This window comes from Lytechinus variegatus, chromosome 2 (genome assembly GCF_018143015.1).
Source record: "Lytechinus variegatus isolate NC3 chromosome 2, Lvar_3.0, whole genome shotgun sequence".
In the NCBI taxonomy this organism is placed as follows: Eukaryota; Metazoa; Echinodermata; class Echinoidea; order Temnopleuroida; family Toxopneustidae; genus Lytechinus; species Lytechinus variegatus.
This window is the reverse complement of record NC_054741.1, coordinates 65,795,853-65,809,897: the sequence shown is the minus strand read 5'-3', so window position 1 is coordinate 65,809,897 and position 14,045 is coordinate 65,795,853. Positions and strand designations below refer to the sequence as shown.

General features: G+C 37.0%; 1 protein-coding gene across 1 annotated transcript; it reads right to left on the bottom strand.

Moving 5' to 3' along the window:
- Positions 1-4,818: 4,818 nt before the first annotated feature.
- LOC121408691 (carboxypeptidase B-like) lies at positions 4,819-13,047 on the bottom strand. The gene is made up of 10 exons (XM_041600236.1): positions 12,923-13,047; positions 11,958-12,039; positions 10,630-10,851; positions 10,235-10,336; positions 9,477-9,581; positions 8,838-8,948; positions 8,169-8,259; positions 7,429-7,637; positions 6,593-6,677; positions 4,819-5,875 (listed from the first exon to the last, which is right to left on the bottom strand). Exons 1-10 carry the CDS (start codon positions 12,979-12,981, stop codon positions 5,685-5,687), a joined length of 1,257 nt encoding a protein of 418 aa, XP_041456170.1. The 5' UTR covers positions 12,982-13,047; the 3' UTR covers positions 4,819-5,684.
- Positions 13,048-14,045: the final 998 nt, after the last annotated feature.

The following is a 14,045-nucleotide window of genomic DNA, read 5'->3' as shown; positions in this document are numbered from 1 at the left end:
AACTTTTGTGAATACAAACTTATAGCCAGACGTGTATGAAGACGGTTGCACCTAAATAGGTATACCAAGGCTTGCTTCTGAACGCGGCTTTATATCTATATTCAGATCCAGCATTTTGCTTCTCATTAGTTTTCATAGCTTCAGTTCTTTTGAAACGATCATAATTTCTAAATAAAGTGTCACCTCTCTATATTTTATATTTTGAAAAGTCTGGCAAATAGGGTTAGGGCGAATGTATGCACCCCAATGAGTATGAATATCGAAAGCGTCGAGACTCGGTGGCGTATCTATAGGACACACTGTTAATGCGTGGGTTAATCTTTAAACGGAGTCAAAGTGCTTTAAATGGCCCAATTTTGCGTTCTAAAAATGTACAATCTTATAAGAGTTTGGCCATGACCAACCCCTACGTTCAGCTTATTGCAAAGGTTATATCCACTGCATCATGAGAGTATGGTTATAAAATGTCCATTTATGAAATGTTATGCCAACCTGACACTTGTACGATTTTGTGTCACGCATTGGCACGACTCAAGTCGTGCCAGTGCGCAAACTAGTCGTGAACTGTGCGTAAACACGGCGTGACTGCGTGCCATGTCGGGACGAGAATTTTGAAATGTTCAAAATTTTGGTCACGACAAAATTTAGCGACCGGGTCGTGAACTATGCGCAAACTGTTCGTGAACTCGTCGTGAACTCGTCGGGACGATGCGGGAGGATGCGTGGCAGTGCGCGCCATGCCACGACTGTCACGAATAGGTCACGAACAGCTCACGTCGAGTTCACGAATAGTTCAGCACGACACCGTCCGAATTGCACAAACTCGTCGTGCCTATGCGGGAAGTGCGTAAACTATGCGCAAACTATGCGTGAACTCGTCGTGCCAGTTCGTGTCAATGTGGACACTGACGGGCACGCATTCGTGAACTATTCGTGAACTCGTCGTGAACTTGTCGTGAAATATGCGTGAACAAGTCGTAAACAGTGCGAGAGCCTCCCAGTTCGTGCCCCAAAATGGCACGACTTGCCACGACAAAATCGTGGCCAAAAGTCGTGCAAGTTAGTGTCAGCCTGGCTTTACGGTTATAACTTTCATCAAAAACCAGTTAGAACATCCTTTGAAAACACTGGCGTGAAGGGGGGGGGGGGGGTCATATCCTATCATCTTTATGGAAGCGAGGGAGAACTAGTGAAAATTTGCTATAACGGTGCAGTGACTCGCTAACACGATATATACCTCAACAATCAAATGATTCGAGCGCGGACCGCGAACTTAAAGTTTTATACTTAAATAATCATAAAAACGGGACATTCAAAGCAATATATCCATGAACAGGATGGGTATACAATTATCTTAAGGCATGGTCACACCGCCCGAGCGTTGTTGGAGCGGTCGTGGAGCGGAGAGAAAAAATCATCACCGCTCGCTACTGTTCACCATTTTCGATTTTGATTGTTTTTTTTTTTCGATTTATGTTTTCGATTTTCCCCCAATTTTGTGAGCGAAATTCGGCCCTCTTTCCCTACCGCTCCACGACCGCTCCAACAACGCTCGGGCGGTGTGACCATGCCTTTAATGATTGACGTAAGCGCGGAGAGCGAGCTGGTTTTCGTCTCGCCTGCATAGCAGAGCGAGACTATAGGCGCCGTTTTTCCGACGGCGGCGTCGTCAACATTGAAATTCTAACCGAGGTTAAAGTTTTGAAATGTCATAACTTTATGGATCTAGTTCATGAAACTTGGACATAAGGGTAATCAACTATTACCAAACATCCTGCCTTAGTTTCAGGTCACATGACCAAGGTCAAAGGTCATTTATGGTCAATGAACTTAGAGCATGTTGGGGAAATCAATATCGAAATCTTAACCAAGGTTAAGTTTTTCAAATGTCATCATAACTTCTAAAGTATAAAGACCTAGTTCATGAAACTTGGACATAAGGGTGATAGTGTATCACTTAGGATCCTGCCTGAGTTTCAGGTCACATGACCAAGGTATTTGTGGAATTGTCATCATAACTTTGACATTTTATGGATCTGATTCATGAAACTTAGATAAGAGCAATTAAGTATCCATGAACATCTTGTGCAAGTTTCGTGTCACCTGATTTAGGTCAAAGGTCATTTAGGGTCAACGAACTTTGATAATGTTGGGGGTATTGGTTGAATTATCATAATTTTAAAGTTTATAGATCTAGTTCATGAAGCTTGGGACATAAGATTTACCATGTATCCCTGAACATCTTGTGCTTGTTTCTGGTCACATGACCAAAATCAAAGGTCATTTAGGGTCAATGAACTATGGTCATGTTTGGGCTATTTGTTGAATTTGCATCATAACTTAGAAAGTGTATGGATCTACACATGTAGTTCATGAAAAATAGACATATGGGTAATCAAGTATGAATGATTGTTTTTCACATGTCTTAGGTCACATGATCATGGTCAAAGGTCATGTGAGATCAATAGACATAGTATTCTTTGGTGAATAATTATTTAATAGCTGTTTTCAAAGTCAGCTTGCTGCTATATCGAATCGAGTAATGCAGGCGAGACCGCCAGATAAGAGGCGTTCCACCTTTTTTTCTTAATTTTCAGACAATTTTTATTTTACGACCTGAAAAGTGGACACTCTAAAGCACCCTTGGTAATCATGCACATTATTTTCATTTACTTGGCAGCCCAGTAGATCCGCTGCTGGGATTCCACACCGTAGCTATTGAAAGTTCGAAAGCAAGCATATAAAACGTCTTCATTTTATAAAATAGTTTGAATTCAAGCACTATTTCAAATAAATAGTACTTCTATTTCTTTACCATCATTTGGAATTGAGGTATCAAATATCAATTAAAGAGCACATGTTGAATATTTTTGACTTGTGATTATCATTTTTTGAAATTCGCACACTACCCTCCCAATTGGCTACCTTTCTTCAAATTGCTTTCACTCGCTCATGCGTGGATGAAACAGGAACATAGTTCATTTGTGACTACGTTATGTTAAATCATCGATAAATCTCGCACTTGTTTCATGTGTACCTCACTGTATATCGTTATCAGGTTGGAAAATCGTCATAACCTTTCAACTTTTCTTGCAGTATTCTGCACATTTCATGAAGATTGTTTGCCTGCCATATCTATGCCCTTTTATCATTATGTTTGCCTTTTCCGAATCAATTCCCCTTTATACAAGGGGTGGTGCCATTGGAGCGATGCATGATCCCTTCCCCCACTTTGATTTTTCAAGCAGATATAAAAAAAAGTAGAAAATGGGATTAAAAGAAAGGAGAAAGGGGAAAAAGAAAGTCGAATATATGAAGAGATAGTCTTGTCCATGTAACTTTTTGTAAAAAAAAAATATCGTCACCTTTTGATAGGTCGTGTCTACCCCCCCCCCCCCCACATCAACATAGGTCTATCCTCGTGCCCCCCCCCCCTGCATCAATATATAAAACACACATACTTCCACTAAACTTACACTTTCAACTATATCCGCACGCTCTCTCTCCCATTAATCACCCGATCATTACCCACACCCACACACAACATCAATACATATCACACACCCACATCTACGCTCTCCAAAAAACGTACATCCGTAGATCCATATACAACATCAACGCATGTTATTCCACGTCTGCGTGCACACCCTCCCAAAATAAAACACACAATACCCACAGACCATAGCAAATCAATACATTAAACACACACTTCCACAATTCTTGCACAGCTATCCACTCCCGCACCTACGTTCTCCAACAAAACATACGCCCGTACATCGACATACAACATCTACCTAACATGTGCATATTTAAATTCTTCATGACAAATGTATGAATTTGCATGAATTTGTGTTTACGAAAAATGTAGAAATTTGTGAAATTGGAAGAAACTAAATGTTTTTTAATTGAAATGAATTTAGCTTGAACACACTTAACACACACGCACATAAAGCCCATCCGCACATATTTCATATATACATTCACATATATTACACACCCGAACAAACTCTCTTCCACAGAATACACGCGATCAATAGTATCTCATAGACCTTGATTTTCAAAACCACTTCAAGACAACCACACCCCCACACTCATATTCTACCACAAACACATGCAAATGTACAAAATAATGTGCACATGACCGATCTTATTCAGGTCTTTTAATTTAAATTCCGATAGTAGCGAAACTTCATCTTTTATCTTGTATTTTTAATTTCCGCTGTTTATTTCTTCTCTTATATTTGTACTATTCGAGTGCAATATTTGTTCGTTTTTGAAAGATAGTTTGCTTCGTTTATGTTTAAGAATAAATAGCACCTTGAGCAATGGACATTGGTCTGAAAGATTGCAAAGTCCTACATACATGTTGCCTATAGTGATAAAGATGTGCAAAGCTATATACCTGGTAGATGTGCTCTAAGAAAAGAAAGAGGAAGGCTGCATATGAGGGTTCATTGAGCTTATAAATTGGTCATTGTCGTTTTACTTGAAAATCATATCTGCTCACAATGACAAAGAATTTAGTGGAGGTTTTTTATCCCATTTTCTCATACTGTAGTGTTTATTTGTTTTGTTCGTTTTTATCAAAGATAAGATAATATTATGATATTGTGTATTTTGGAATTATGGATTGAATTACAAAAAATTCTTATTTCATATTGGTTTCATGTTTTCCTTAAAAAGCTTCGATGTCATGCTCTTTTACCTGGCACACGTTTTGACTCGCTGATTTATCCCCCCCCAAAAAAAAAAAACACAACAACAACAACAACTAAGGAAATAAGACATTGTCAATGAACAAGAGCTCGAACGTCAACATTCGCTTAAAATAACGTTATTTATTCATACGCTTCATACAAGTGACAGTAATGAAATTAACAAACACAATACCAATGGCGACTACAATAAAGATAATATTCTTGATATTGAAAATAACAATTGAAATAATGATAACTACTCTCACATTGTAATGATGAGTAGAAACGTGAAACAACTTTTATTTACAATAATCTACCTCCGAGGCGCAAAAAAACGAAAATAATAGTTGGATGAGTGTTGCATTGACGATGAATTGCGTTGAGTCGAACGATACTTGGGCTCTTAAGAAAAATCAGTGTAAACCAACTTTCTGACGACGTCTAGAATCATCTTTTCTTCTCAGGTAAAAGTACGCCACCACAGTGTTAATAGCTACCAAAATGACAACAAAATAAGGGCGTCTAAAATTCAAAGGCTCCACTCGGCCCCAAGGTCTGCCGCTTGCTTTAGCAATGGGATAGTTTCCCTCTGACATGTCTGACTTGGCTTGAGATACTTCATTCCAAGATAGGATTTTAGAAATAGAACACGAGCTCCCTGGTAGATTATCACACTAAAAATGATTTCTGAAATAAAAACATTCACAAAGTTTCATCTTGCAATGCTACAAATATAGTGTAAAGTTTTAGTTTTCAATAAATTTTTACTCGGCAAAAAAATGTTTTCTGTTGTTTTAAGAGCATTAACATGCTCTTTTAGTATTCTTCTATCGTTCTTCTATTGCTTGGAAGAGTGTTCCGTGAAAAAAAAGGAGTGGATTAGTACTCTGCCTTTTCAAGAATTTTTCTTACTCGTAAAAGAGTGAATATGTGATCACTTTATTCCTTTTAGATTGGGATTCCATTCCTATAAGTATCAAATTCTATCTACTTGTATTCTTCCACCATGTGTTTACAGAGTGCCAGGACTCCTTCAAGTGTCTCCTCTCCGGTTGGGATGATCTGATCAGAGGGAAGGAGAAACCCGTATGATCCCATATCTCTCAGCTCCACCACATACGAGTACTTGGCTCCCAGTTTGGCGTAACCCCAATCCACACTGCATCCTGAGGCGGCGTCTGCGACACAATCCAGAAAGAACGGAGGCGTCAAGGTTTATCTGTTCTGACCGTCGTCAGAGGGTCGTAGATTCAGACCTTACTCTGTGATTATTTTCTTCACAAAGAATTTATCCACATTGTGGTACACACAACCCAGGTGAGGGAAATATATACCGATCGGGAATGTATTGTATTCCATGAAACGCAGCTGAAATGCACGTAACAACAGTACAGGTTCTCTAAATCATGTAAATAATTAGAGGCCTCTGGTAGTGTTGAACTTAAAGGACAACCCAGGACTGACAAACGGCTATATATATTGGAATCATTTAGCAGAGGAGATCATTCATTCATGACTAGTGGTCTTTCATAGGGCCTTCAATCATTTGTTTATTTATCTATCTATTTATTCATTTTGTTTATGCATTTATTTACTTTCTTATAAATCCGTCGACTGATATATCTTATTTGTCATTTACATATTCAATTATTTACATATGTATGTACAAGAATGTGAACATTGTATATACCAATCATGATAAAACTTTAAAAATCTGTATACGAAAGATTAATCAAAATGACCCCCAAATATTGCCTTATTGGCTAATAGCTGCAATGCCGAAATGCCGGTCGAGATAATGATGATGATTATTGTTTCACTGCCTAAGTTTTCTCCTCGCAATCCAGGACCAAAATAAAAATATTCATATTTCAATAACAAATATGTTAACTTACAGAGAGTCAAGGCGGAGGGTCCGTAGAGGTAGTCTGTATTGTACACACTCTCTAAGGCGGTGATAGCCTTCATTCCAGCGTCAAACTAAAAAAAGAAAAATATGATTAAAGATGTTAGTAAAAAGGGTACATGGAGTTTTTATCGATCAAGACCTAACGTTGCAGCCACGGAAATGCATTTTACATTGATTTCGCTATCACTGTATAATGCCCAAATATAAATTATATTTTATTATTTCGCACGGTCGTCCATTCAAAGACCTTATCCGCATGGTGGTAGGAAAAGCTGTATCATCCTCGTCGTCAACCTTACATACATTTACAACTACTTCAAGATGTTGTGGAATTTCTTTATTTTACGTGATCGTTGACTTGCTACAGTCATCCCCATGACCAGCACCATCGCCGTCTTCGTTCACAAACAACACCTCCACCATCTCACCCACCATCATCGTCACCAGTTCGGCCGATCAACACACACACACCCACCCACCCACACACTTATCTTTTCCTCACACATACACACGCTCACCTCCCCCCCCCCCTCCCGACGCATCTACCATGTCTGCACAATATCCATAAAGCTCTCTGTAATAGCTCCATGCAATATCTATCGCACGCGCACAATCTCTCTCTGTTCTCCCTCTCTTTTACACACGCCCTCACACACTCACACCATCCCACACACATCCCCCCGACCAAGACATACCTCTCTTTCTCTTTCGCACACACACTTACAACTCAAACACCCTTACATAGTTATACACACACCCCCAAGCACCCTCCCCCTTCTCTCTCCCTCGCTCTCTCCATCCGATTATCTCCCTTTTCCTTACGTGATCCTCCAAGTCCTCTGGGAGGCGTGCCCTGGCCGTGTACGACCAGGGAGCAAGCCAGAGCTGAGAGTAACTGTGGAAGTCGATGAAGCAAACGAACTCCTGGTTGGCGTTGAGAAGGAAAGATGTTGTTTCGGCTATCTCGCGTTCAGAGAATGCGTTCGGTCCAGGGTAGGTTTCTGTGCAGGGATTGGGGTTTGCACCCTCACCTATACATGCAGGAAACAAAATGAATAAGGATCCATGCTACCGCTAAGGAAAATCGAATCAATGGGATATCGGTATACTACCGCTTAAAATCGTATTTAAAAAATCTGTAAGATTTAATAGTTTATTCTGTGTTCTTTTTGTTGACCCCCCCCCCCTACAACTGTTTTAGTGGTTTGTTAGAATACCAGGCATAATATATAGCACATGATTCTAAGAAAATATGTGAGCTTTTATGTCAATTATTGATAATAATAAATAAGTAAATCAAATAGAATGTAGGCCTATACATTAGCAAACTGCTTTGTACAGAATAGTTCATATGACCAATCTAGTGTTATAGTGTTAATATTATAAATATTGAATTAGTTACTATTACTTCTTATGTTTGCATACACTTTTTTTTATTTGAAGAATACAGAGATTTTCAATTTCAGTAAGCCAACAATTACAACTGCATTTTTGATATCACAAATACAGTTGTAATTGTTGGCTATTGAGTTTTCCCCACAATATTAGGAACAGCTACATACCTCCCCATTCATATTCGTAGTTCCTGTTAGGATCGACACCTCGGCATCCATTACCCCTGTTAACCGATCGAGTCTTCCTCCACAGTCGGTCCTAGGATATGAAATCGTTATGAATATGTTTCATCACATATCAGTCTTACTAGTAGTGATGAACTATTGATATATATCTTATAATTATTTTCCTCTGGATCTTGCCAAAACTATTTTTTCTCGTATTTTTGATATAAAATCTATAACCTGGTCCTTGAACGTTAATTAGAATTTGCCCCAAATTGTCCATGAGTTCAGCTCGTTTGCTTCGTTCCCTCGTATACGTTTCTTAACGTTTTACAAAATTCACCACATACGTAAGTAATTGAAATATTATAATCATTAATCCTAAATCTAAACACAAATTCTGCCTATCATTCATACACAAACACACAATTTGCATATTTAACAATAGGGCTACATTTTCTGCAGTAACATGAAATTTTCTCATTTAAATAGTTTGATGGTGAAATTGCTAACTTGATCCTAGTAGCATGAGTAGTACAAATCATAAAAACATATTTATACAAGCAGTAAGGTGAATTGTGAAGTAAATTTGGTTACTCTTTTACTTGTAGTAAAGTTGCAAGCATTGTCTTTTCCTTGCAGAATTGCAAGAATGATCTATATATTACTTACAAAGTTCCAAGAATGATAATAGCCATCGACGTTGAGTGAGGGTACAATGTAAAAATCGAAAGTATCTAGGATTTCTGTCACATCGTTGTCCACGCCGTACCTCTCCAGAAGCTGTACCGAGTATAAACAAAATGTGTCATTATCAAAGTTATATTCTTATGATTTTATCAATAGCTTATAATAATGACTAATATTCACATGGAATTATTTTATAAATTACAAATAATATTTGTAACTAATCTCAGAAGAATAATTAAAAATAAAAACAATGTTTTTGTAAACTTACACGATTACAAATCAGTATTGGAACCCCTGCCCCTAATTTCCAAGTCCCTCAGAGAGAGTAGAACTTTTTTGCGAGCATAACCATGCATTATACAGTCATAGTGTCCTCATGTGGCCCTTCATGACCAAGATAAATGATTAACTTTACCATTGGGTATGCAATGTAAAACGATGTTGAGAAAATCACCCTTTATTGAGTAAAAGTTGACTGACTTGCTTGTATATAGTTGGGTACAGGTGTACATAGCATTAAGTAAAACGCAAGAGCATTCCCTTTTCCCAGACAATTTGGTAAACCTTTTTAAAGTGTGTGAGGGTTTTAGAAGATAGCATCGTTAAATTGTGCATTCTTACAGACTTAGTTATAAACATGACTGTAGCTGGTGAGATCCATTCACGTGCGTGGATGCCTCCCTGCCAGTAGACTGCTTTCTTTGTGCCACCACCTCCTGTACTGATCTAGAAAAATAAGGATAGGTGACAGAGAAAGTGAAATATAATCAGATACGAAGTCATCTCTGGAATGATCAAAGAACTTGACGGAGAATAGAATGGATGGGGAAGATAAAGAGACACGGGAGACGGAGACAGTTATAAGGGAGACAAGAGAACAAATTAAGAGTGGGAGAAAGCGAGATAGGGTGCGTTGAGTAGATAAGAGTTAGTAGATTATGCATAATTTTGAATGAAATAATGGGGTAGATGGGAGATACATGTAATAGATTAAAGATACTTTAGGTTCTGATGACGAATAAATTGAAGAAAACAGAGAAGAAATCAAATGGGTGGAAATTTCCATTGACACTGGAAGCAAATAATATTTTTAAGAGAAAAAGAAGGAAAGGAAAGCTTAAAAGGGTGCATACGAAGAACTGTACAAAGTACTGAAAATAAAAATACAAATGATGGAATATTCCCACAACTATATAGGCCCACGTATGGCCAATGAGTTTCTAACTCATGAAATACACCTTCTTCAATCTGAAATGACCCTGGTTCACTGTCCAAGGTTTGCAACGATTAGATATAGAGTCATATAATCATAGTTCCTTAAATCTTTAAACTAATTGAAATGTATATAATTCAGAGAGAGTTTGGGGACGATTTCAAACCTTCAGAGCGTTGATAGCGCGACCATGGTAAGATGTTGCGATCTGGAATTGCTGAGCAATAGAGCTGTATTCATCTGCAATATCAAAAACCCAAGCTTGGATCTATGTAATGAGTAAAAGAAAATAATAAACAACATTTCACTCATATTGTGGTTCATGATTTAACAACAAGCTAAAAACAATATAAGTATGACATCCGTACAATGGTTGTTAAGATATAACTCGAACACATTTTCATAATTAGTTGCTCTCTAAAATAACTACATGAATATTGTTAAGAACTTTGGGCAAAAAATTGGACGAACACTGGGGTTAACCCAAATTCGAATTCACATTTTTCTGCTTATAGTAATTTGTGTGGATATCTATCTTTCGCTCGATTTACCAATCCTCACCTCGGCATATGTGTGATATAGACTGTAAATGAAATCCACACCGATCTCGACTTCATGTTCAGAGCGGACTTGTGAGTCGATGACGGACTGGACATCGTCGATCATGACAGAATATTTGATCAGTTTAGCATCCAACAATTCCTTGAGGTCATCCTGGAAGCGAGGTTGGACAAGGATGTCGGTCGGTCGCTTGGTGGTTCGGGGTTGAGACCAGAATGATATCTATTAAGGGAAGATGGGGGAATGAATTTACCACCGCACCATAACTACTACTTCTTGAATAAATGAAAAGATCCTCCTATAGTAAAGAATATGCAACTTGAACGATATAGGTCGTTTTGGTGGTTCGCGGCCGAGTTCAGAAATATACATATGGAGAAAGAGAGAGAGAGAGAGAGGAGAGTAACTTCATTTCTCCTTAAACAGTTAAAAGGAATGGTCCGGGCTGAAAATATTTATATCTAAATAAATAAAGTAAAATTCACTGAGCAAAATGCTGAAAATTTCGTCAAAAATCGGACACAAATGACGTAGTTATTGAATTTTAAAGTTTATCAATATTTTGTGAAAACAGTTATTATGCGCATCAGCATGAGTATTCATTAGGTGGGCTGATGATGTCATATCCCCACTTTCCTTTTTCGTATGTTATTACATGAAAACATTGATATGTCTCCATTATGATTGAATAGGTTGCGGCAATAAATCCAATTGTTTTAGTTCTTGGTAGAAAACTTTTTAATTAATCTAATTTCATATAACTAAATACAAAAGAATAAGAGGGGATGTGACATCATCAGTCCACCTGACGAATATTCATAAAGACATGCCTGGAACTGTTTCACCGGAATAGTCTTTAAAATTCAATAACTTTGTTAATTGTTATCCGATTTTGATCAATTTCTCAGCATTTTGTTTTGTTAATTTTACTATATTTATTGAGATATAAATATTTCCAGCCTGGCCCATCCCTTTTATTTCAACTCGGAGATTTGTGGTCAGGTGATTTCGTTTCATATTTTCACTCTGTTAATCATGGTCACGCGTAATGAATGTAAGCCGTTTAATAGCGCTTTATACATCTCCAAACATTCTATTATTGCATTCGAATTCAAAGCAGTGTTCATATTCATCTTAATTGCATGTAACCTTTATTTATAACTGGAAATGAAAAATTTATAAATGAAACCAAATTTTAGAAAGTCAGTCAGTATACACTGTGTGTATAGACTATATCTGAAAATAATTGTAATGTGTATTCAACAGACGGTACACAGTGATCCCACCATGGTATTCCACGGTGAAACCCTGTTCTAAATCCTCCTTACCCTTCCTTCAAGTTCATTTTTCAGGTTGTTAAGAAAGTCAAGCTGTAGTTCATCCCTTGGCTCCACACGAAGTGCCTGATATCTAGGAAAGTGAAGGACACAAAAATGATGAAAATTAAATGAAAATTTATTTTCATATTTCATATAAAGAGTTTTCTAAAAAAAAATGTACATTTGTGACTGGACCTTAAAGCCCAACATAAATCCAAGCTAATGGATGAGATGTGAGAACATTTATTCATTCATCATGATTCCCAGTAATTTGGCAACGAAATAGACAATTTTACTTTATACATCTTTCCTCGGGACCTACTGTATATACGAGGTATTTAGTCGCCCGTTGGCTCTACATTGTTTGTTTACCATTACACCTATAGTTTTTCTAGTAAGCATATATAATGAATATTAGTTTATAGTTAATTGTTTTAACGAAATAATAATAATGGAGCCTTTATCACCATCATCATCTTTTATCGTTTTCTAATTATTAGTAATGCACATAATTATGCATTGTTTAAAAAGAACTTTCAAACATTTTACTTACCGACATAATCTTCTTCGCCCCCGTAAATCTTCATCATCAAACTTGCCATCACAATCTTCATCATTATTTTCTTCTTATTATTGATGCATTTATGCTTAATTCTTTAAATTATTGGTTTTATTGTTTTATTTGGGATAGTTTTTTTTTGTTTCTGTTTATCATTTCCACCCTGCCACTACCATCCCTATAATATTCTTCATCATCCTCACCATCAGAATTATCAACATCATCGTCATCTTTATTTTAATTTTTTGTTCTTCTCACTGATGCATTCATGATTCATTGTCTTTGAATTATTACATTTCATTCATTTATTTTTACAGCAAAAAGCTGTACCTTCATGAACGTGATGAATATGAAAGAAACAAAAATCCCTTCTCAATCATAATATAAAAAAAAACCAAAGTAATACATTACTCACCCATCATATCGCACGGCTGCAGCAGCAGTAGCCAGAGCAAGAAGAATAAAAATCTTCATCTTGTAGAATCTATCGCCCCGATTCACACAACCTAAAGATTCTTATAACGTCCCTTTTCATTCTTTTTATACCTTCCCATTCATCAAATTCCCAGCACACACTAGATTAATTATCAAAAGAGGATTTAATCATGATACTTGTTTTCAAAATAACCTTATAAGATTTTCAGCAAATATCTCCTAGGGTCTAATTCTCCAAGAATTTTATAATTAATAGGGAGGCATTTAATTGTTTGTTTCTATCACGATTGCAGAAACGAAAGATTTTTAGACATTAAAATGGTATATATTCAGAGATGAAGCAACAATTCATCTTTTAAAGCTTAATTTGCATTTGAAATGCTAAAGATAGTTATTTATTATAATGGAATTTCGGTACCCTATAAGTTGACTTAAATGGTTTGATAAATGTAATTAGTATATTTCCCTTGAAGCATGGGGTGGTCTATGTTCATGTTCATGCCAGTTTATGTTAAGGTTATGTTAACCGGGCATGGTGGCTCAATGGTAGAGCGTCCGCCTCATGAACGGGAGGCCGTGGGTTCGATCCTCGGCCGAGTCATACCAAAGACTTATAAAAACGGGACCTTCTGCCTTCTTGCTTGGCGCTCAGCATTTAGATTGGAGAAGGGTAATAATATCATAATATGTTATGCAGGGTCTGCTGGTAGAGCAGTTTCTTAACTGAAGTGGCTATATAAAACGTTATTATTATTATTATTATAAGGTTGTTTATGATCAAAGTTCTAATCAAATTCAAAATTTGTTCATAGATAACTCATTATTATAATCATTAGTCAAGCAACGCGGACTGTGATCTTTGCAATAAGACAAAAACGCAGACATCGGAAATTTTCCATTGCCTAACTTTAAATGTAAAATAAAAGGACACGTCCACCTCAACAAAGGTTGATTTGAATTTTTCTCAAAAAAAATCAAGAAGAATAACACTAAAAGTTTCATCAAAATCGGATGCAAAATAAGCAAGTTATGACATTTTAAAACTTCGCTTAATTTCTCAAAACACATCCTGGTCGGTATGCAAATGAGGCAACTGAAGACAT

Excerpts from the sequence above, each read along its gene's own strand:
- LOC121408691 (XM_041600236.1), bottom strand. The coding sequence starts at position 12,981 with ATGAAGATTTTTATTCTTCTTGCTCTGGCTACTGCTGCTGCAGCCGTG. Across the intron at positions 10,337-10,629 it reads TATATCACACATATGCCGAG|ATCCAAGCTTGGGTTTTTGA; the intron begins GTGAGGATTGGT and ends CTCATTACATAG. Across the intron at positions 8,949-9,476 it reads TCATGTTTATAACTAAGTCT|CTTCTGGAGAGGTACGGCGT; the intron begins GTAAGAATGCAC and ends TACTCGGTACAG.